This window comes from Delphinus delphis, chromosome 5, assembly GCF_949987515.2.
Source record: "Delphinus delphis chromosome 5, mDelDel1.2, whole genome shotgun sequence".
Classification (NCBI taxonomy): Eukaryota; Metazoa; Chordata; class Mammalia; order Artiodactyla; family Delphinidae; genus Delphinus; species Delphinus delphis.
In genome coordinates this window covers 107,539,909-107,565,232 of record NC_082687.1, presented here as the reverse complement: position 1 = coordinate 107,565,232, position 25,324 = coordinate 107,539,909, and the positions used below count along the sequence as shown (strand labels likewise).

The window sequence follows — 25,324 nt, the reverse complement described above, 5'->3', positions numbered from 1 at the left end:
GACGCATTTAGGTAACATGCTAATATTTAAAGAATGATCCCTAAAAATGTTGCTCCTAAGATTTATTAATTAATATTTGAGAAGGCTAATAAAGAAGGAAAGGGTTTGACCATGCTAATCACTGTTTTATTTAGAATTGTACACAGAGTTCTTCTGATTTTATAGCTTGTGTTGATGCTTTTTTTTGGTGTTATAGTTAAAGTACATTAGAGTATTATTAAAATAGAAAATGTTGGGAATACACCTGGCGGTCCAGTGGCTAGGACTCAGTGCTTTCACTGCAAGAGCCCGGGTTTGATCCCTGGTTGGGGAAGTAAGATTCTGCAAGCCATGCAGCATGGAAGAAAAAGAAAGAGAAAAGAAAGAAAGAAAGAAAGAAGAGAGAGAGAGAAAGAAAGAAAGAAAGAAAGAAAGAAAGAAAGAAAGAAAGAAAGGAAGGAAGGAAGGAAGGAAGGAAGAAAGGAAGGAAGAAAGGAAGGAAGGAAGGAGGGAAGGAAGGAAGGAAGGAAGGAAGGAAGGAAGGAAGAAAGAAAGGGAAAGAAAGAAAGAAAGAAAGAAAGGAAGGAAGGAAGGAAGGAAGGAAGGAAAGAAAGGAAGGAAGGAAGAAAGGAAGAAAGGAAGGAAGGAAGGAAGAAAGGAAGAAAGGAAGAAAGGAAGGAAGAAAGGAAGGAAGGAAGGAAGGAAGGAAGGAAAGAAAGAAGGAAAGAAAGAAAGAAAGAAAGAAAGAAGGAAGGAAGGAAGGAAGGGAAAGAAGGAAAGAAGGAAGGAAGGGAAAGAAGGAAAGAAGGAAAGAAAGAAAGAAAGAAAGAAAGAAAGAAAGAAAGAAAGAAAGAAAGAAAGAAAAGAAAGAAAGAAAAGAAAGAAAGGAAGGAAGGAAGAAAGAAAAGAAAGGAAGAAAGAAAGAAAGAAAAAGGAAGAAAGGAAGAAAGAAAGAAAATGTTATGTAATTTCTCTATTCTAATATCTCACACTTTATATAAAGATTCTTTATAATCTCCCAACAACAAGTTGTGAAGTCTTTAAAAATAAAAAAAATAAATGCTGAGAACACAAAGTATATAACTTCTTCAATAAACTGGAAGTTTCTGATATAGCTATAATCAAGAAAAGAACTGTTAGTGTTGCAGATGACACGATACTACACATAGAAAATCCTAAAGATGCCACCAGAAAGCTACTAGAGCTCATCAATAAATTCAGTAAAGTTGCTGGATACAAAATTAATACACAGAAATCTGTTGCATTTCTATACACTAACAACGAACTATCAGAAAGAGAACTTAAGGAAACAGTCCCATTTACCATCACATCTAAAAGAATAAAATACCTAGGAATAAACCTACCTAAAGAGGCAAAAGACCTGTACTCCAAAAACTATAAGATGCTAATGAAAGAAATTGAAGACCACATAAATAGATGGACAGATATACCATGTTCTTGAATTGGAAGAATCAATATTGTCAAAATGACCATATATCCAACACAATCTATAGATTCAATGCAATTTCTTTCAAAATACCAATGGTATTTTTCACAGAACTACAGCAAATAATTTTAAAATCTGTATGGAAACACAAAAGACCCCAAATAGCCAAAACAATCTTAAGAGGAACAGAGCTGGAAGAATCAGACTCCCTGTATTCAGACTATACTACAAAGTGACAGTAATCAAAACAGCATGGGGACTTCTCTGGTGGTCCAGTGGAATCCACCTTACAATGCAGGGGACACAGGTTCAATCCCTGGTTAAGGAACTAAGATCCTACATGCTGCAGGGCAACTAAGCCCACACGCCACAACTACTACTACTGAGTTCATGTGCCTCAACTAGAGAGACTGCGGGCTGCAAATTACGAGCCCACACACCGTGGAACCCATGCGCCACAGCTAGAGAAGAGAAAACCCTCACTCCACAACTAGAGAGAAACCTGCACACCACAATGAAGAGCCTGTGTGCCGCAGTGAAAGATCCTGCATGCCTCAACGAAGATCCCACATGCTGCAACTAAGACCCGAGGCAGCCAAAAAAAAAAAAAAAAAAAATTAAAAAAACAAATACAAAATAAATAAATCTTAAAAAAAAAAACAGTATGGTACTGGCACAAAAACAGACATATAGATCAATGAAACAGAATTGAGAGCCCAGAAGTAAACCCATGCACTTACGGCTGATTAATCTACCACAAAGGGTATGAGAATATACAATACAATGGAAAAAAGACCGTTTCTTCAATAAGTGGCGCTGAGAAAACTGACAGCTAAATGTAAAAGAATGAAATTAGAATATTCTCTAATACTGTACACACGAGAAACTCAAAATGGATTAAATACCTAAATGTAAGACCAGAAAACATAAAACTCCTAGAAGAAAACATAGGCAGAACACTCTTTGACATAAGTCATTTGACATAAATGTGTCTCCCCAAAGGAAACAAAAGCAAAAATAAACAAATGGGACCTAATTAAACTCAAAAACTTTTGTACAGCAAAGAAAACCATCAGCAAAATGAAAAGACAACCTATTGCATGGGAGATAATATTTGCAAATGATATGACCAATAAGGGTTTAATATATAAAATATATAAACAGCTCATATAACTCAATAACAAAAAAAGAAACAATCCAATTAAAAAGTGGGCAGAAGACCTGAATACACATTTTTCCAAGGAAGACACACAGATGGCTAATTACATTGCTAATCATTAGGGAAATGTAAATCAAAGCCACAATAAGATGTCACCTCACACCTCTCAGAATGGCTATCATCAAAAAGATCACAACTGGGCTTCCCTGGTGGCACAGTGGTTAAGAATCTGCCTGCCAATGCAGGGGACACAGGTTCGAGCCCTGGTCCAGGAAGATCCCACATGCCACGGAGCAACTAAGCCCGTGCGCCACAACTACTGAGCCTGTGCTCTGGTGTCCGCAAGCCACAACTACCGAGCCCACGCACCACAACTACTGAAGCCCAAGCACTCTAGCGCCCACGTGCTGCAACTACTAAGCCCACGTGCTTCAACTACTGAGGCCCGCGTGCCACAACTACTGAGCCCGTGAGCCACAACTACCAAGACCCCGTGCCACAACTACTGAAGCCTGCTCTCCTAGAGCCTGTGCTCTGCAACAAGAGAAGCCACTGCAATGAGAAGCCTGCGCACCACACAAAGAGTAGCCCCTGTTCGCCGCAACTAGAGAAAACCTGCGCGCAGCAACGAAGACCCAACGCAGCCAAAAATAAATAAATAAAATAAATAGATGTATTAAAAAAATAAAAAATAAAAAAATACAACAAACTAGTGAACAGAACAAAAAAGAAGCAGACTCACAGGAATAGAGAACAAACTAGTGGTTACTAGTGGGGAGAGGGAAGAGGGGGCAAAGTAAGAATAGGGGAGTAAGAGGTTAAAAACTATCAGGTATAAAATAAGCTACAAGGTGGTGGGAGTTGCAAAATGATACAATCTCTTTGGAAAACCATTTATTAGTTTCTACTAGAGTCATGCTTCATGATACAGCAGTTCCACTTTTCACCCCCAAAGAAATAAATGCATATACCCTCTCATTTGTACATTATATTCATAGCTGTTTTATTCATAATATCCAGCAGATGAAACAATGCAAGTGTTCAGCACACAAACGGATAAATAAACTGTGATAATTTACATAATGGAATACTACCCATCACTTTAAAACAAGATGGCTCCAACACAAGACGGAGAAATCTCACAGATACTCTATGGCGTGAAAGAAGCCAGGCACAAAAGAGTTCTAGTATGTGATTCCATTTATATACAGTTTAAGAACAAGCAAAACCAGAAGATGTTTTCAGAAGTCAGAACAGTCATCAACCCTTCAGGGAAAAGAGTGAAAAGTGCATGAAAGAATCTTATAGAGGGCAGGAAATATTCTACAGTTTTATCTTAATGGTGGTTATTCAGATGTATACATATGTAAGAATTCAAACTATAATGCTTAAGATTAGTGCACTTTATGCACTTTGCTATATGTATGTTATTTACTCACTAAGTAAAATAAAGTTGGTCAGATCTGCAATCAATCAATCAATCAGTCAATAAAATAAGCTACAAGGGTATATTGTACAATACAGAGAATGTAACCAATATTTTATAGTAACTACAAATGAAGTATAACCTTTAAAATTGTGAATCACTGTATTGTATACCTATAACTTATATAATCTTGTACTGCAATAAAATAAATAAAATAAAATAAAAACAAGTAAATGCTGAGAGCACAAGGTGCATAACTTCAATAAACTGAGAGTTTTCTGATATAGCTATAATCAAGAAAAGAAACTCCTGAAATAGTAACTAAAAATTAACTCTGCATATCCTATACGTTTCACATATGTCAATAAATTATAAGTCAGATGAAATCCAAAATTCTGTTAGTTATTTTAAAAAGAGGAGAGAACATCTAGATCCTGAGCTATTTTGGAGTTACAGCAATTGAGATACTAATTTTACGTGTACAGTTGAGAGGCCTCATCTCCCTGCCTTGCTCCCACCAGCTGCCTTTATCTGAACACTTTTCATGGGACCGTGGGAAAAATGGAAAAAAGGATGGTCATTTGAAACTGTTGCTTCGGATTCCTTGGCAGAGGAACTCACTGCCTAAAATACCAGAAATTTTCAATGAGGCAATAATAAATCTTTTTGATATGAGCCATGGTTATTTTCAGGTACTTAATACATTTTATTTGCTTAAAGAATAGGCCTTATTAACAAATGCTTTTTGGTGTTACGTTTATATCCTGATGCATAAAAACATAAACTCTATCTGCTAACTATGGGATTAACTGCAATTAATTTTCAAGACTTGAAAGGATTTAAGATTTTTAAAAAATTTTTAGGTAAAGCACAACAATGTAATTTTTAGCCTACTGATTAATTCCAACACCTGAGGTTATGTTTCCTACAAAGATCTACGCTTGGACTTTGGATTGTAGATTTACCACACCCAGCGCTTCTACATCATCCAGTTCTCTGGAGGTCATTTCATAGGTTGCTAGAATCTCTTAGAAGGAGGAAAATTAGTCCATTGTTTTATTTCAGGAGTTCTAGTAACTGAGGTGATAAGAACAGAAAACTCAGTAACAAGTTTCTTTCATTATATTATTTCAGGTGTTTTCACCCACACTTCTTTTTACCCTTAGTTCTCAATATTATTTCTGCACAACTTTTGTAAGTTGCCCTAAGCAATAAAATAAGAAAAGTCTCAAGATATGGTCCACGTGTTCCAGGCAGTTTACATATAAAACAGTTAGTAAGACCACCTGAGGCTTGGCTGAGCCTTTCCAATGGGATTTGCCCCAGCTATGCTTTAATGAACAAACTTGTGATCAATGGCTTATAAAGTACTCTTGATTTGCACGCCATTGAACAGCTTGGTCTACCTTCAGTCTATAATTTACTTCCGGAACTCCAAAGCGTTTGACTGAACTGTCATTCTGGATAAAATGAGCTGTGTAAGTAGCAGGTAAGGTGGAGACTGCCAGCTGCCTACTAGATTCTGTTCCACTTTTTAAAATGATAGAGTTGCAGGTGAGCCATGGCTTACAGGCTAGGAGTGCTATTTTCAACCCCCCTGACAGCAAGTTATGGCCATGAATCTAAGGTCTCCCTAATAGAATATAAATGGAAGTGATGTGTGCCATTTCCTGGTTCAGACTGTGAAACACTATATGTAAACTCCTCTGTGCTCTTTCCCATCTCCAGGAGTCAAACATGAACCATCCTGGGACCAGGTCTCAATCATGTAGGTAAGTAAAACACCCTAGACTATGGAGGAGAAGCAAGAGTCATTCATTCTTGCAGCTTATATTTACTGAAAGTCTACTCTAGGCAGGCAGCATTCTAAATTCTGGGGATATGTCAGTGAACAAAAGAGATCAGTCGCTGCTCCCTTTGAGCTCAAATGGACAATAAAAAAATAAGTAAATATCATGCATTGTTTGTTAGAAATAAATGTTAAGGAGAAAAATAAAGCAGGGAAGGGAGACTTGAAATCTTGACTGGATATTAGGCAATTATAGGAAATTAAATGTGACCAAATAGTGGTGTAGACAAGGCAATGGGAGGAGGAGCTGTTGCATTCTGAATGTATGTTGAAGGGAGATCCAAGGAGGTTTGCTGAGGGACTGGAAATGGAGCATGGGAGAGATTTAAAAAAAAAGGAGGTAAGGTTAACGCCAAGACTTTTGGCTTGAGGAACTTGAAAAATAGTGTTGCTGTTAAGTTAGATTGGAAAGACCATAGGAGGGTTTGGAGGGAAATATCCATAACTCAGTTTTGGATATCAAGGTTGTGATGTCTATTAGACTCCAACGGAGGTGATCAGTGACCAGCAAAATATGGGTTTGCAGTTCAGAAGAGAAATCCAGTCTACAAGTATTCATTTGGAAGTCACCAATATTGTTGTTATTTAATACCATGAGACTGGAGGAGATTACCTAGACAGTGAGTGCTACAGAAAAGTTGAATGGTCCAAGGACTGAAGTCTATACCTTCAGAGGTATGGCTGATGATGGACAACTAGTCCCACCTCCCAAAACTGAGAAAGAGCAGCAAGAAAGATAGGAAGTACACCAGGTAAGTGTGATGTCCTGATAGGCAAGTAAAAAAAGTTAGAGGGATGAAGAGAGCTTGGATCTCCAAATGACTCTGTGGGGCAGAGCAGCCCACTTGTTCACCCTGTGGGACTCTTAAATGAGAGAAAAATAGACTTCATTATTTTTAGTCCACTGGGGTTGTTGAGTCTCTTTGCTACAAAATTTTAAACTTTTCCTCTAATACTAGATATATAGCAAATAGTATCACCAGATAAATCTTTAACAACAAAATTAATATTTATAAAAATTTTTCAAACGTTAACTTTGAAATGTGTGTGTGTGTGTGTTTGAAAGGTTTGAACATTTTAATGATTAAAAAAAATCATTTGGAGTTAACTTTACCACCAATTTTCTGGTCTTAGATTTAGAGAAGGACTTGTTTCTGGGCAAATAGAATCTATCTATCTATCTATCATCTTTTTAGTTTATTTCTTGAGAACTAACCAGAGGAGAAATTGAGATGGTGAGAAATGACTGACTTGAAGAGCCCTTTTTGTGAACTTTGACCTTAGTTATCCTATGGTTCTGTTGTATTAATTCTCTTGACTTTCAAAGGTCAACAGGTCTACCTCCTCAACCAAGTTCTACTAATAGTTCTGCCTGGAGGACTGAATGGAGACAAACTCATTTTGACACCCATGAATTTGTCATGTAGTAGCTTTCAAGTTTTGTTTCTGTGCCTAGGAGTTTTACAGTGGGCACATATACACGACCTAATGACTAAATATCATATGAGGAAACTAAGATTTTTACCCAAAGCCTATTTGCCGTTATCCTTTTCCTCCTCCATCCTATTATTATCTCTTAACCTGAAAACTATGAGGATCTTTGCCACTGCTTTATAGCAGTGCAGATTTTTTACCCCCATAATCTTCCCTTTTGCCAAATAATTTCTGGCATGGTCCCAGTGTTTTTCAGGATCTAAATGCTATAAAGCAGCTCCTTTAAAGGATGACAGAGAACCCAGCAACAAGAACAAAACAGAGCAATGTTGCAAATGCAAAGGTGATTTTATAGAACGTATACTAGGCAAACCTTGAATAGTAACCACATCTTTCGATCTGGCCAAAATGGAAAGATCCTACCTCAGAGAAATAAAGAGAATAAAATGTTCTGAGTAGTAGATTGCCAAATTTCTTTACCTTCTATCCAAGAACTGCATATTTCTAGAGTTTAAATGACATCATATATCATAAGCTGACACCTGGGTTTAGTGTCAGCTTAAAACACACTAGCTATGGACCTCGGGCTTCGAGGAAACACCAAAATTAAGGGAGTGAGCAAAACTGAAGGCTAAGGGGGAGGCCCATTCAGCGTGCTAGAAAATGATATCTTTTCAGGTTGCCGAGATTGAAGGGGTCAGAGCATTTCTCAAGCTCAGCTTCTGGAATCAGAAACATGAAAGTCAGGAGAAGAGACCAAGGGTCGCCAATTGAGTACTAGCAAGGAGGGTACACTCCGGAGAGATTGTCTAGAATAGGTGTTTGCCAGTAACCATCATGGGCCAGATGTGGGATGATACTTGAGGGGGTGCACTCTGCATATGAGATGATAAAACTTATACCAGAATTGTTTGATTCTTCCTTCATGTGTAAACTTATTCTTTCACTCATTCAACAAACACTTTGATGTGAAAGACACAGAATTTGGCAGTGGACATAAAATGTTAAGCAGAGTAGACATGATTCCATCTTATCCTCATGGAATTTATAATTTAGTAGAGACCACAGATTTTAATCACATTTATTTAATTTACAAACACATAGTGGTTACTATTTGCCAGTTACATTGTTTTAAGCACTTTATAAATATTAACTTATTTAATACTCATAACAGCCTGTGAGGTAGGTATCAATATATTAACTTAATTTTATAGATGTATAGTGAAAACTTGCCCAAGGTCACACAGCTAGTGCATGTTAGAGCAGGATTTGAATCTAGGCTGTCTGGAAGTGAGGTCCAGGCTCTGAAACATTCATTTACAAACTCTCATCAGTGTTTTGTAGGAAAACTGCAATAGGGCGCAATAACAGCTTCTAACTAGGGGATCTTGATCTAATTTGGGGGGAAGACATGAAATTAGACCAGAAGTTCAAAAAAAGATGCGGTCATTGGTGTCAAGTGCTCCAGGTACTTCAAGCAATATGCAATTAAAAACAGGGCACTGAGCTTCCCTGGTGGCGCAGTGGTTGAGAGTCCGCCTGCCGATGCAGGGGACATGGGTTTGTGCCCCGCTCCGGGAAGATCCCACATGCCGCAGAGCGGCTGGGCCCGTAAGCCATGGCCACTGAGCCTGTGCGTCCGGAGCCTGTGCTCCGCAGCGGGAGAGGCCACAACAGTGAGAGGCCCGCATAATGCAAAAAAAAAACCAAAAAAACAAAAACAGGGCACTGATTCTTGCAATAGGGAGGTCAGTGACAAATATGGTAAGGGCAGTTTCAGAAGATACATTGCTGGCAGCTCAGAGTTCATCGTTAGAGCTGCCCAAGAAGGAACGGCTTGCTTGGGGAGGTGGGGAGTTCCTCCTTTTGGAGATTTTCTGCAGAATAGGCTAGAAATCACCTACTACAGGCTTGGCACATAGTATGTGCCTAACAAATATATACTTACTAACTGGGAGGGAGTATTGATTTGATGATTCAACCAGATAACCTATAAGATCTCTTCCAACCTTATTTCACTATTCTGAATTTGTGATAGCATAGTGGATTTGGTTATGCTGAAGCTTCCCTTTGCCCAGTCAAAACCCTGGGAATCCAATTTGCATATAGTTAATGTCCTAATCTAAAGGAAGGATACTCTATATCTTTTGTTAAAAATTTTGGCATGATTCTTATGGTAGTTACATATATGTTACTGTATGAAATCAATAAAATTGTATTTAAAGTAAATATACAGCCTTGACATTGATTTTGACCTGATGTTCCCCATCTTTTCTTTTCTTTTCTTTTTTATAAATTTATTTATTGATTTATGGCTGCATTGGGTCTTTGTTGTTGCGTGTGGGCTTTCTCTAGTTGTGGTGAGAGGGGGCTACTCTTCGTTGTGGTGTGTGGGCTTCTCATTGTGGTGGCTTCTCTTCTTGTGGAACACTAGGCGCATGGGCTCAGTAGTTGTGGTTTGTGGGCTCTAGGGCACTGGCTCAGTAGTTGTGGCACACGGGCTTAGTTGCTCCACAGTATATGAGATCTTCCTGCAACAGGGATTGAACCCGTATCCCCTGCATTGGCAGGCAGATTCTTAACCACTGCGCAACCAGGGAAGTCCCAATCTTTTCTTTTTTTAAAAAACAAATTTATTATTGGCCGTGTTAGGTCTTAGTTGTGGCACGCGGGATCTTCGTTGCGGCATGTTGGATCTTTTAGTTGTGGCATGCGGGCTCTTAGTTGCGGCATGCATGCGGGACCTAGTTCCCTGACCAGGGATCGAACCTGGGCCCCCTGCATTGGGAGCGTGGAGTCTTAACCACTGGACCACCAGGGAAGTCCCATCCCCATCTTTTCCTAATGAGTTGCATTAGCAAAAAAGGGTAAATAGATTCTAGAAAACACACACAATGGTTGGCTGCAAATCCCATTCAAAGATTTACAATATTTGTTGCTCAATTCTGTTCCAAAATATATATTTTGCTCACATTTTGAAATGTTTGACTTCAGGCTATCATACACGCTATAACCCTTGTTCCTGAACCTCTGCTTGGGGAAAGTGGCTATGAAGGAATTTCACTCTTATTCTCCTGTTTCCACAATTTCTGTATTTCATGGAAATTCTGGAAGGATACCAGTGGTGGCTCTGGTGTTTTAAAAACTGGTTTGGATACCCAGCTGCCATTGTCACTGCAAGAAAATCTGGAAGGCAAACAGGGAATGTGAATTCCTTGACACTTTGGGGAAAGAAAACCATATATTAAGAGTTCCAGTAGAAAAAATATTTAAAGGTGGATTAGTTTAAACAAAACAAATAATGACACAGCTTAGCTGGTCCTCCATTTAGTGGTTCCTGCTGTGCTAGTATAAGAAAAGCTAATTTTATGATCTCTCAGTGATACCATCTGAGGTAGCAATGGAAAGGTTCCAGAATGCAAATTCACAGAGTGTGCTTCAAACTAAGACATATACTTCAGGATAAGTCATATATCTGCTGGAATGAAACTCCAGCAGGGTGGGTACCACTTCTGTGTCCCCAGCACCTACCATAGTCCCTCATTGATGGGTATGTAAGTGCTTTCTAATTTTTCTCAATTACAAACAATGCTCTACTAATATCCTTGTACATGTTTTTTGTGCACTTATTTGAGTAGGTCTGAAGAATAAATTTCTAGAAATTAAACTGCTGCTGATTAAAGAGTAAGTATACTTTACACTCCTATAGTTATTTCCAAAACTCCCTTCAAAGAAGTCGCAGGAAACTACACTTTCTGAAATTTGTGTTTCAGAAATGTTGACTCAAGAATACAGTCACTAGGAAAAAGAGCAACGCTGGAGGTATCATGCTCCCTGACCTCAGACTATACTGCAAAGCTACAGTCATCAAAATAGCATGGTACTGGCACAAAAACAGACACATAGATCAATGGAACAGAATAGAAAGCCCAGAAATAAACTCATGCACATATGGTCAATTAATCTACAACAAAGGAGGCAGAATATGAAATGGAGAAAAGACAGTTTCTTCAATAAATGGCACTGGGAAAACTGGACAACTACATGTGAAGGAATGAAATTAGAACATTTGCTCACACCATATAGAAAAATAAACTCAAAATGGATTAAAGACCTAAACATAAGACCAGAAACTATAAAACTCCTAGAAGAAAACGTAGGCAGACACGCTTTGACATAAATTGTAGCAGTAATTTTTTTGGCTCTGTCTCCTCAGGCAAATGAAACAAAAGCAAAAATAAACAAATGGGACACAGTTAGACTTAAAAGTTTTTGCACAGCAAAGGAAACCATCAACAAAACAAAAAAAACAGCCTACTTAATGGGAGATAATATTTGCAAATGATATGACCAACAAGGGGGTAATATCCAAAATATAAAAACAGCTCATACAACTCAATATCACAAAAAGAAACCCTATTAAAAAATGGTCAGAAGAACTGAATAGACATTTTTCCAAGGAAGACATAGAGGTGCCCAACAGGCACATGAAAAGACGCTCAACATTGTATTCGGGAAATGTAAATAAAAACCACAATGAGATATCACCTCACACTTGTCAGAATGACTGTTATCAAAAAGACCACAAATAACAAATGTTGGTGAGGATGGGGAGGAAAGGGACCCCTTGGACACAGTTGGTGGGAATGTGAATTGGTGCAGCCACTGTGGAAAACAGTATAGAAGTTCCTCAAAAATCTAAAACTAGAGCTACCATATGACCCGCAATTCCACTCCTGGGTATATATGTGACAAAACCAAAAACACTAATTTGAAAGGATAAATGCATCCCAATGTTCATAGCAGCATTATTTAAAATAGCCAAGCTATGGAAGCAACTGTCTACCCACAGATGAATGGATAAAGAAACTAGTATATATATACAATGGAATAATACTCAGCTATAAAAAAGAATAAAATTTTGCCCTTTGCAACAACATGGATGGATCTGGAGGGTAATATGCTTAGTGAGATAAGTCAGACGGAGAAAGACAAATAGTGTATGTTTTCACTTATATGTAAAACCTAAAAACCAAAACAAAGATGAATATAACAAAGTAGAAAGACTCACTGATATAGGGAACAAACTAGTGGTTACCAGTGGGGAGAGGGATGGGAGGAGGGACAAGATAGGAGTAAGGGATTACGAGGTACAATCTACTATGTATAAAATAAATAAGATAGAAGGATATATTAGATAGCATAGAGAATATAGCCAATATTTTATAATAACTTTAAGTAGAGTGTAATCTATAAGAATAGTGAATCACTATGTTGTATACTCAAAACTAATATAACGTTGTAAATGAACTATAGTTTAAAAAAAAGCATACAGTCACTAGGGAGACAGTTATAAGGGGTGTGTGTGTGTGTGTGTGTGTGTGTGTGTGTGTGTGTGTGTGTGTGTGTGTATTAGAGATTAAAGCATACTTCATTAGATTCCTTTTGAAACTTTTTCCTTAGAAACTTTTTTAAAAATTAATTTTTATTGGAGTATAGTTGCTTTACAATGTTGTGTTAGTTTCTACTGTACAGCAAAGTGAATCAGCTGTATGTATTCATATATCCTATCTTTTTTGGATTTCCTTCCCACTTAGGTCACCATAGAGCAGTGAGTAGAGTTCCCTGAACTATACTGTAGGTTCTCATTAGTTATCTATTTTATATATAGTATCGATAGTGCATATATGTCAATCCCAATCCCCCAATTCATCACCCCCCCTTCCCCATTGGTGTCCATACATTTGTTCTCTACATCTGTGTCTCTATTTCTGCTTTGCAAATAAGATCATGTATACCATTTTTCTAGATTCCACATATATGTGTTAATATACAATATTTGTTTTTCTCTTTCTGACTTACTTCACTCTGTATGACAGTGTTTAGGTCCATCCACATCTCTACAAATGACCCAATTTTGTTCCTTTTTATGGCTGAGTAATATTCCATTGTATGTATGTACCACAGCTTCTTTATACATTCCCCTGTTGATGGACATTTAAAGAGTCCATCTTGCATGCTGTTCATTCCCCAGAGACCCAGGTTGATGACATCTATCTCTACACTCTGAGACCTACGACATCATTTCCAGTGATTCATTATATTACTTTGGTGTGTTCTGAAGATATTCTTTGTTTGTCTGGTCATCTGGGTTTTGCTTTTTTCTTTTGCCAGTTTTTTGATAAGGGATAGACAGGGCAGAGGGAATGACACCCATGTGAGAGGTAGGAAGGAAAAAGGAAGTGTAACTCCTTGTGTGTTTGTGTGTATTTCTCATCTTTTCTTTTTTTGGCTGCACTGCGCGACTTGTGGGATCTTAGGTCCCCAACCAGGGATCGAACCCTGGCCCCTGCAGTGGAAGCACAGAGTCCTAATCACTGGACCACCAAGGAATTCTCTTTGTGTGTACTTCTAACCAGAGTGTAGGTATGGGGGACAGAAGATGACCAAGGAATCTCTAAAAGGGCAGATTTTGAATACACACAGAAGGAAGCATAGAGGGGTTAGCTGAGCTTGGTACTAAAGATAACAGGCACTTGTTTACAAGGTACAGAAAAAGATGGAAAGGAAATACAATGAAAATTCTGCAACAGTTATCTTTCAGGGCTAAACCCTTCTATTCTTTTCAATTTTTCTATATTTTAGAATTTTTGTGCAGAGAACATATATTATTAGAATGTATTAGATTTCCAAACTGGAAAAAAAAAAACTAAAGAACTTTGGTTTAATTACTGCCACTTCCTAATTCTGTGACCTTGGGCAAATTTTCAAACCTTGTTTAGCTGCAGTCCTCTCATTCTTAAAATAGGAATAAATGAATTAATTGTGTGGATTAAATGAGATAATATATACGAATGCTTAGTATACATTAAGGACCTGGTATATAATAGGGCCCAATGAATTGTCTCATCGTCATAATCATTTTTATTATGAAGCGGGATGATGGTAGTAACAACTTATATATAGAAATAGTGGACTATTCCATAGACATTAAATGATAAGAACTTTTTCAGATAGCACATAATTGAAAAAACGTTGCAGTTCTCAGGAAACCAAGTACAAGGAGACTAAAAACAAATGCTACACACTTCTCAAAAAGAGTGCTTTTTCATAGGTGGCCTTTGAATAGAGATCCATTTTAAATCTAAGGAAAACTTTAAATATTTTAATAGGTGATAGGTACTCTCTAGGTTTTCCTCATGAAACATAATTATTAGCTCTAATTTTGGAATCAGACCAATATATGTTACTACTGGTCATAATGCCAGCACCAATAGTTATTATTTGGGTGTTCAAATAGTGTCCAAGGTATTTTTTATGTTCTTTTAAGGTCAAGCTCTCAGTTTTTGTGAAAGTGCCTCTTTATGGATCAAATCCCCAGAGCAATCCAATTGAGAACTCTAATTCTTAAGGTTTTTAGTTTGTTTATTAATAACCTATAGGTAATTTCACTTAACTTTGGAGTACATTTTTGTTTTCACAGTTGAATATGGACTGTTATGATTCCTTAGAATTTACATATCAAGAGAAATAACGCCATATTAAATTTCTGGTTGAGGACGCTGTGGGTGTTTCAACTTCCTTAACTGCAGTCATTCAAATCATCTTACCACCTCAGCTTCTCTGCTGGCTGTAAGCCTCCTCTCTCTGACTATCACAAAGTACTAGCCTGAAATGTTTTTTTTTTTCCTTGCAGTTCAGAGTTCGTGATTTCTATCTCCTTCATGTTGTGAAAAGTCTCTTGGCTTATTCATGGTTAAGTGATGGATATTGTTTCTCTCAGAATTTTCATTAAAACCGACTGTGTATAAATATGAAAAAGAGTCTTTTGCCCATCTACTTTGAAAGCCTGATTCTAGTGTTGACCAGAATCCTAGAGCCATGAATCCTCATTTCTTTTTAGTAAATATTTTGTTTTTGCCATTTATGTTCTTATTTTTCAAATTATAGTTCATTTTTTTATTTTTCTTTTTTAATTTTTTTTGTTTTTTGGTTTTTTTTACATCTTTATTGGAATATAATTGCTTTACAGTGGTGTGTTAGTTTCTGCTTCATAACAAAGTGAATCAGTTATACATATAACCCCATATCTCTTCCCTCTTGCATCTCCATCCCTCCCTCATTTTCAAATCAAGCTTAAAGAGTGGACTTCATCAGAAATATGTGTTGGTGTATATTCTTTTTACAGGAAAAAATGATGGAAGATTTTTTTAAATAATACTTTTTAAAGAATCTGAACTGCAGATATGTCATGAAGTCTTTAATTTTCAAATACTCTTGTATCCTCAGAGCCTAACACGGTGCCTGGCCCTTGCAGGCCCTTGGTGAGGATTTATTCATGCTAAAGCAACAAGTTCTTTTGGTTAAAAATCTACCCCACTGGGACTTCCCTGGTGGTCCAATGGTTAAGACTTCATGCTTCCACTGCAGGGGGCACAGGTTTGGCCCTGGTGGGGGAACTAAGACCAAAAAAAAAAAAAAAAACTGCCATTTTATTTGGTAATATGTGGATCTGTGTTATCAGTCCTCCTGCATATTAAACCGTCTTGGTGATTTAAAATATGCCAATGCTCAGGCTTCACAGCAGGACAATTCAGTACCTCGTTTTGTATTATTTGAAAGCTTTCCAGGTGATTTTAATGTGTGCTGGGGTTGAGAACCACTTATGCAGGTCAAAGTTTTGGGAAATTTACTTTAACATTTACCTGATTACAGGTTTTCATTTCTCAATCATTTATCTTTAATAACTTAGGCTTCCTATGAGATTTAATGTAGGCATTTGCCCAATCTGTTTTAAGCCAAGAGAAAATAGTTTCTCTACCTTCTCCTCCTTCCCACTTTTATTCAGTACATTTAAAAATTCAGTGTGAGAAAGATTTTGTAGGTTACAGAGTTTTGCTCTCTTAGCTGTTGTCTTACCCCCTGGGTTTATCTGGTCACTGGTATGGAAATTAGCTCTAGAAATGATAGCTGACAAGTACACATGCATAGTTAGTGAGGGCCTCTCTCACAAATGTTATTTGTCATCCAACAAATAGTGGCTTTGGGACTTGAAACATTCAATGAGAGAGCAGAGTTAAAATTTAAAAGCTATTTAAAGTTCAAGGAGTTTTTCCTTTCAAAGGCAAGGCAAAGTTAAATTAAGGGGTTTAAAATCATAGTTCTGAGTGTGATGTTTTTAAAAAGACTTATTTTTGTAGCTAGTTTAGGGTATAGTTTTGCCTACACTGCCTTCTAATCTCTTTTCTTCCATAATCCTAGCCTGTTTTTATGACTGAAGGATAAGAAGTACCAGAATTAAAGGGCTTTTTGATGTACTTTTGTAGTAAAACATTGTATTCTTTCCATAGTAAGTGAAACAGCCACAAAAATTATGTTCCCACTTGTAAGATAAGTAGATGGATAATTACAGTGGTTTTAAAAAGAACTATCCCACATAAGAAAATGCTTATTTAGTGGATAAAAATATGCTATCAGTAGAGCACAAAATTTTGAGAAAATATTTGTTCTATAGGTATTAGCACTACTGGAGAATCATGAAAAACAGGTCACTTCAAATTATAAACGAGTACCCTTGTACTAAGTTTCTCAGGTACAAAGTGAAGAGAAAAATCGACTGTTTTATTAAGGAAAAATCTAGTCAGCCAAACTAGATCACTTAGACTACCCAAATTCATTCCCTATTTGCCCACAGCCTACTAAAAAAATTGGAAGGAACTGTAAATGACTAATGATAGAGAAACAAATAATTTTGGTACTACAACAGACGAATTATTATATAGATATTTATAGATGGATTATTGTATAACTATTAAAATAAGTATGAAGGAAGTCTTACAACATGAAAATGTTTATAAAACAATGCTAAGGCAAAAAGTAGAATACTTTATATGTAAAATTATGTGTTTATGGGGATGAGAAATGAAAGAGTTACATGAAAAAAGTAAAAACAGTTTCTTTGGGTGGTAGAAGAAGAGATAGTTTTTTTCCTTTTTTTTCTGTTATTATTATTATATTGTTCCTACAATAAATACAATAAAAATGATAACCTTTAAATAATAGGATCAATATAAAAATAAATTCTTATCAGATTTATTGGTATCTCAATCTAGCCTTGATTTGCTATTTGTCCCTTCAAATAGACATTGAAAAATTATATGTGTGTTCATGTTGTTGGGACTAGGTGCTTTAAAGAGATGGTCCTTTAATAGGGAACGCTACAATGCTGAAAAAAATTACTGGCATATCACACTGTGGAAATTACTGGTATGGTGCCAACCCAATAGATTCAGCACATTTGTCTTGACTTTAGACAAATGTTCATTTGTTTAAATTTCCCTTTTATCTAAGAAGGTCATAAAGAAAATTTTCAAATTTTTTCCTTCAATAAGTAGTATTTTCAAGTTGTAATGATAAAAACCAAAGTTCCAAGGATGATAAAATAGCAGAATTATGATAAGACGTATCTTGGCTAATCCTGAAGCAGGCTTTGAAGCACAAGAAGACCTTGGCCAGGTACAGAGGAAATGGGCCCAGGTATTCAAGTAATAGCTTGACCCAAAAGATGAAAACAGGCATGGCCTAGAGTATGCAGGGTTCTGAGAGATCCATATAACTTGAACAGAAGGTGTCTGTTGTGATGTAATGGAAAATAAGTTTAGATACGTAGAAGACTGGGGGAGGGAAGGACAGGCTTTGAAAGCCAGGCAGAAAAGAGTTTAGATTGAATGCATTAAGTTGGATTGACTGAAATAAGGAGACACTTGAAGATCCTCAGCCAGGAAATGAGAAAAAGTGAACAGTTGTTTTTCTTACTAGGGTGGGGAGGCATGTTCTTATCCAATTCTGTGGCAGGGGCAAGAAGGAGCATGTTCAGTTTGAAAACAAAACAGCATTTTGTCTCATTGCTTTACATTGTTTTTAGTTACAAAGTTTGCTTCATTTCAATCTCCAAATAGAATTAGAACAAAACATGGCTTTGTTTATCAAATGCAATCATGTTTTAAAAATGATTGAAAAACACAGAATATAAGCTCATGTATAAGCTACTTTTCACTAGTATAAGTAAAAAATGAGATATAATAGACACTTATAATTTTTAAAAATGACCCACCTCTCCCTGTGGCCAGTCTCACCCCCTATTTCTAGTCCTTTCCCTGTGTCTTGTGATATTTATCTTTATACATGAGAATTATATATTTATGCTGCTATATCTTATTCTATCTATTTTATACATGATCTATTGACTTTTCACATTGATAAATGAGGACTTATCTCTCATACAATCACGCTGCTTCCTTTCCCTCCGACCTCCCAATATAATTAAATCACAGATTTGGCTAAACGTCATTATGTATTTACATTATTTTGACTGTCTACACATATTTCACTGCTAAATCTAGTAGTGTACCATGATTATGCTTCTTTTCTTTTCCCCTGGAGTCAACAGTTGTATCAATTATTCATTTGGAAGTCTTCTAAATAAATTTTCTAAATATGGACCAATACTTGTCAGATAATCTGAGTTCCATTTTTAATTTATTTCTAGAAACCTTTGCTCTCCTGCTCCAATCTTGAATGGTTGCTTTCTAGCCGTATTTTATAATTTGTATGTTTGTTTGAGACTTGCATGCCTGACAATGGCTTTGAATTTGTGGAGTATTCTCAGGCGTCACTCAGTTTCTGCACAGAAAGACCCTCAAGTCTTGTGCCTGGCTACAGGTATTTGAGGACCTGGATGGGGAAAGAGGGCTGGTGAAGGGTGCAGGTGTGTTTCTCCCATAAATATATATACTTCCACTTAATCCACCTATTTTCGGCCCCTCAGCTCCCCGTGAGCTTTTCTGAAACTTTTCTCTCCTTAAGCTCAGAACCTTTTTGATTCATGCTCTACAAGGAATCAATCTCATGTCTGAGGATTTGTAAGAGGAAGTCACCAGGCTTTTTGAGGTCCAACTGCCTCTTGTGCAGACTTTCAAACGATTCTCTGAATTCCAGATCTGTGCCTCATACTTCCTTTCTGTAAAACTAAGTTCCTGAGCCTTTGCAGCTTGGTTCTTTCTCCTTGTTCTGAAGAAATAATGTTCTGTTTCCTCTATTCTCCCAATTCATCAGCTTTCCATCCTCCAATACCTGTTGCTATCTCCTATCCCCTGGTGTCTTCTCCCCTGTTTTTTTAGTCTTTCAGGCCTATATATTTTAAATATTATGATTGTCATTTTAATAGGCATTCAGGAGAGAATGGGAGTCATACATCCATTCAATTTACCATATGGAATCAGAAATCCCTATTTCTATTTAAAATCCTGTGGTGGTAGTATAGTATTTTATTTCACTCATTGTGAAATTTATTTTTCAAACATAGTCTTGGCAGAAATATGTCATGAACTGAGTCATCCTACTCTTTTTTTTAAACACGGGAATTAAAATAAGTGTAGCATTATCATTCTTTGGGCTGCCTTTGAAAGTCTGATTTTTAGTTGGTCACAAGTAACTTTTTACCTTTCTCTTCAAAATCTTTTCATTTCATTGGTGCCTCCTGGTTAGTTTGTTATATTGACTCAAATACAACATTCCTAAGTCTCTGCAAGTATTGCTCCACATATTCTTCAATTCCTCTAGAATTGCATTTCTCAGGAAATTTACATTAGTTATTATAACTTCTCTATATAATTGTATTTCTGGAGAATACAGTGGCTGATGCAAAACTGTCAAAGTCAGAACAAGACACTGATTGGGTTACCAATTCTTACACACGTTAACTCCAAGATTTTATAATGAATTTCTTTTAAAATCCCTAATTTAATACCACATATACCCGCCTTCATCTCTGGAATTGTCTGTGCATTTAGTTCAGGAAGCAAGGAAAGAATAAATAATGGATAATAATGTGTGAATGAATATATACCATATTGATATAAAATAAGGTGATAATAGTTGATATATAGTATAGATAATTAATATTTAAGAAATAAACACTGAAGTAAGAAACCAAAAGCATTTCCCATACACCAACAGCTAATGTAGTGGTTCTTCGGCAGTATTTCTAGTACTTTAGGGTGACAGACTGTCTCTGTATCCTATCTGTATTGAAAAACATTTGGGGTTTGAGATGCCAGAAAACTGATATTATTTATTTTCTTCACTGAATTAAGTGTTAGTAATGTATAAGCATCATCAAATTTGCTCTACTGTTCATACTTTCTGAGTTTAATTTCATGCACGATAGGCTGAAATTAGCTGTGTGTATATACTCAGAAAGCAATTAATACTGAAAAATTAAAATTTCAATCAATCACGGACTGGCTGATACTAGATCCTCAATTATAACCCTTACAGCAGAGCTATTTTGAATGAAGTGGCAGCTCAATACATATTTGCTTGCTTTTTTGTGTTTTTTTGGTTGCAATTTGTTAAGGACTTTCATATATAAAATGTTGGTAAACTATGAGGGAATTTGTGCAACCTAGGTGTACATATATCATGATAGAATTATTTTTTATTTGATACATAAAAGGTAGGAATGGATGTCCTTATTCTGGGCTGGAAAATCATTATTCTGCTAGGTGTGCTTCATACAGTCTCCAGTTAATCTAGTAAATTATCAGCTCGCTCTTTATCTTCCACTTCTTCTAAATTGTGTCTCCTTTTCCAAAATTTTAGATGAGAGAAAGCTCATTGCCTAGGTATGATGCTCTGACCTGTCATATCTGCCTCACTCTCCGCAGCCTTTCTGCTTTGTTGACCTTCCTTTAGACCTTCCAGCATAAAGATCTGGTTTTTTCCAAGTCTTACTTCCTGACCATGGAGTGCAGCTTGGGAAAAATACACAAAGCTCATTGGCTCTACAACTACTTGATGATTTCCAACATTGGCTCAGTTTTGTTCCCTAGATAACCTGCTTACCAACTGACCCCAAAGACTATTCCAAACGTCTATCACTTTTCTCAAGCCCACCGCTGCAGGTATGTATACTCCCTTTATCTCTGCTCTGTCAGAGACAATAACAACAGCAGCTGGCACTTAGCACTTATTGCCAAGTGCCTTACAACAAAACTACACAGTAGATCTTTTATTCTTCTTTTGTAGGTGAGGACAACCTCAGAGAGGAAAAGAAACATACTTAAGGGCACAGAGCTCATAAGCACACACAGCTCATCAGATAGCCTCTGACTCTTGCCTTATTATCTTTTCCTTTGTTTTTCCCTTTATTATCTTTTAAAGTAGAATATTTTACACGTACAAAAATACATCATGTATATATAATTGTGAAAGTTAAATAATAAATGTCCACAATCTCATCATCTGATTTAGGAACTAGAACACAATCAGTACTGTTGCATCTACCTATGTGTCCCTCTCCCACCCTCAGGCCTCTCCCATCACTCCCAGAGGCTACCACTGTTTTCAGTTTTATATTCATTATTCCCTGGCTATTTTTAAACTTTCTATTTCAAAACAATTTAAAACACAGAAAAGTTTAAAGACTATTACAGGGTGGTCACGGGCGCGCAGAGGCCCGGTCGCGGGCTGCTAGGCCATGCCGAGCGGAGTGTGCAGCCGGCTCGCCTCAGCGCTGCGGGGGAAATGGGCACAGCCGCCCGCGGTCGCCCAGAGGTGTGTGCACGCGTCGGTGTCGCGGCTGTCCTCAGACCAGAGCGAGAGGGCAAGGGAACCGCCCCGCGCCTTCGACCCAGCGCTGCTGGAGTTCCTGGTGTGCCCATTCTCCAAGAAGCCGCTCCAATATGAGGCATCGCCAAATGAATTAATTAACGAAGAGTTAGAAATAGCCTATCCAATTATTGATGGGATTCCTAATATGATACCACAGGCGGTTAGGATGACACATCAAAATAAGAAGCAAGAAGAAATGGAGCAGGCGTTAGCTCATACTTGAAAACGACAACACACACAACTAAATTTTCTAAATACCACCCACCTTTTAAAAACTCAGAGTGGGGCTTCCCTGGTGGCGCAGTGGTTGAGAGTCCGCCTGCTCGATGCAGGGATCACGGGTTCGTGCCTCGGTCCGGGAAGATCCCACATGCCGCGGAGCGGCTGGGCCCGTGAGCCATGGCCGCTGAGCCTGCGCGTCCGGAGCCTGTGCTCCGCAACGGGAGAGGCCACAACAGTGAAAGGCTCACGTACCGCAAAAAAAAAAAAAAAAGCGAGGGCTTCCCTGGTGGCGCAGCGGTTGAGAGTTCGCGTGCCCTGGTCCGGGAAAATCCCACGTGCCGCGGAGCGGCTGGGCCCGTGAGCCATGGCCGCTGAGTCTGCGCATCCGGAACCTGTGCTCCGCAACGGGAGAGGCCGCAGCGGTGATAGGCCCGTGTACCGCAAAAAAAGAAAAGAAAAAAAAAGTCAGAGTGGCGCGTAATAAGTGGAGAAGAATGTTTCTGTCTCTTCCTACGTTGACTGTCCTTATTCCATTGGTCTCGTTAGCAGGGCTGTTATACTCGGCCTCTGTGGAAGACAACTTCCCACAGGGCTGCACTAGCACAGCCAGCCTGTATTTTACAGTCGGCTCTTGCCGATCACCATACCCGTTTATGTGTTCTTCCACCTTTGGACTTGGATGGGTATTAAACTCTTCAGGCATAATTAATCCAACCAGAGCCAAGATGGTGTATCCTAATGATATGCTTGAGTGTCTGTCTCTGAAAGCTCAACTACATGGAAATACTGGACACCCACTTAGTTTGCAAGAAAGATGCTTTGCCTAGCTTCTGTCAGAGGTTTAGGACTATGGGACGCTTAAGCTGCAGAGGCTTCTTTATTGTACTTTGGTTCTGCCCTTGTTCTTTGAAGGTTCTCATTTATACCTGGGGTATCAGGAGAAACATTTCAACAAAGTGTCTCGTTGGAAATTAATAGCCCCAGCCATCATCTGATGACTTTATTTCTTATCCCATTCATAATTAAAAGTTACTAATTTTAAATCTTATATGTTTATTTTACATTCAGAGTCTGGTAAAGTCACATGTTAAGGATAACTGAAATAATTCCAGAGGAGCTCTGTTGGAGTAGTTGTAGAGAAATGCATTTGAACTAATGTGGTATAAAACTGTAAAAAAATGGAAACTTCATGTATTTGCCAAAAAAAAAAGACTATTACAAAATATTTCTGTATACTGTTCACTAAATTCAACAATTGTTATTATTTGTTTTCTTGTTTTCTTCATTTGTTCTCTTGTTCATTCTTTCATTTGTTTTCTTGTTTTGTGTCTCTATGCATATGGTTGTTGTTGTTATTTCTGAACCATTTGAGAATAAGTTGTAGATATTACACCTCTTTGCCTTGGGTGTATGTTTTCTAAAAACAAGGACATTCAATTATCAAAATCAGAAAATTAACACTGATGCATTACTATATTTAAGCTATAGCCCATTTTCAAATTTCACCAGTTATCCTAATAAATATCTTTTGTAGCCATTCTATTCCACCCCGCAAGCCCATCTCCCCATTATAGGATCTAGTCCAGGATCACGTATTACATTTAGTTGAATTGTCTCTTCAGTCTCACTTAGTCTGGAACAGTTCTTCAGTCAATCTTTGTATTTCTTGACCTTGACATATTTGAACAGTTCAGGTCAATTATTTTGTAGAATGTCTGTCAATGTGGGTTTTCTTCATGATTTTCTTCATGGAATGTTTTTTCAGTTAGATGTAGGTGATGACCTTTTGGCAGTAATACTGTATGAGGTTGTGTCCTTTTCAATGCAACACTCAGAAAGCATATGGTGTCAGTGTTCTCCATTTTTGGTAATGTCGACTTTGTCTACTTGGTTATGGTGATCTCTTCCAGGTTTATCCTCTCTAAAAGCACTATCTTCCCCTTTGTAATTAATAATAAGTAATTTGTGGAGAGATACTTTGAGACTATGTAGCTATCTTCGTCAAATTTCAACCCAATAGTTTTGGCATTCATTAACAATTTTGTCTGAATCAATTACTGCTATACTTGTGCTAAATGGTGATTTTCTACCTTATTCCTTCTACATGAGATTCTCCTATAAGGGAGAAGTTTTCCTTCTTCCTTATTTATTTATTTATTATCAGAAGAAACTCGTCTATTTATTTAATCTCAGTATAAACATTCCTCACTAATCAGCATTTTCCCCTCTGTCATATGTCAAGTTTTCATATGTTCTCGGGTCTTTCTTGACTTTCTCTTTTGTTCAATGATCATTTGGCCTTCTCTGTGCCAAAACAACACTATCTCAATTATTATGGCTTCATCATTAGTTTCAGTGTCTGGTTGACCAAGTTTTCTCCTTCAGTAAAAATTGAAAAGTGCCTTGGTTATTCTTCCTTTTCCATGTAAACATCAGAATCAACTGTCATGTTTCACAAAACCTCTGTTGATATTTTAATTAGGATTACATTAACTCTGCACGTCAATTTGGGGAGAACAACTTTCTTTTAAAAGAAATTGAGCCTTCCTTTCCATGAACATAGCATATTTCTCCACTTACTTAGGTCTTCTGAGTGTCTTTTGATAACATTTTATATTTTTTTCTGTATAGGCTTTATATATCTTTTATTAGATTTCATTTTAGATATCTATTTTAAGCTATTTAAATGTAATCTCTTTCTAAATTATGTTTTCTATGTGCATGTTGTTACAGAATTGTTTTCTGAATACTTGTTGAATTTTATATAAATGCAACTGAATGTTGCATATTGATCTTATGGTAAATTCTTATTACTTCTAATAAGCAGTCTTTTAGATATTTTTACATAGGCTATCACATCCTTTTTGAAAAAATGCAGTCCTTTGTCTTCCTTTCCAATCTTTTTGTCTTTGATTTCTTTTTGTCTTTCAGCATGAGATTAATAAAATGGGCAGGGGACCGTGCACAATGCTGGGTTGTTGCTTCATTACCCAGAATCCGTCGGGGTCCCCACTACAGTTTGGAACCATCTAGTGGTGATCGTCCACTCCAGTTTCCATATTGATGGGAAGGATTCAGGGTCTGCAGCTGACTGGACTTCAAGAAAGCACCAGTGATTCCAGGAAATGCTGGCCA

At 37.3% G+C, this 25,324-nt stretch overlaps 1 protein-coding gene, 1 non-coding gene and 1 pseudogene across 2 annotated transcripts; 2 read left to right on the top strand and 1 right to left on the bottom strand.

Moving 5' to 3' along the window:
- Window positions 1-10,042: 10,042 nt before the first annotated feature.
- Window positions 10,043-10,115, bottom strand: TRNAW-CCA (transfer RNA tryptophan (anticodon CCA)). The gene has a single exon. It is a non-coding gene; the product is annotated as a tRNA-Trp (tRNA).
- An 11,718-nt stretch (window positions 10,116-21,833) lies between these two features.
- Window positions 21,834-22,190, top strand: LOC132426314 (protein preY, mitochondrial-like). Its single transcript, XM_060013191.1, has one exon. It carries the CDS (start codon window positions 21,834-21,836, stop codon window positions 22,188-22,190), a length of 357 nt encoding a protein of 118 aa, XP_059869174.1.
- A 493-nt stretch (window positions 22,191-22,683) lies between these two features.
- LOC132425553 (phosphatidylinositol N-acetylglucosaminyltransferase subunit Y-like) lies at window positions 22,684-22,898 on the top strand (annotated as a pseudogene).
- Window positions 22,899-25,324: the final 2,426 nt, after the last annotated feature.

Bases quoted from the DNA above. Each gene is read 5' to 3' on its own strand.
- LOC132426314 (XM_060013191.1), top strand. From the start codon at position 21,834: ATGCCGAGCGGAGTGTGCAGCCGGCTCGCCTCAGCGCTGCGGGGGAAA.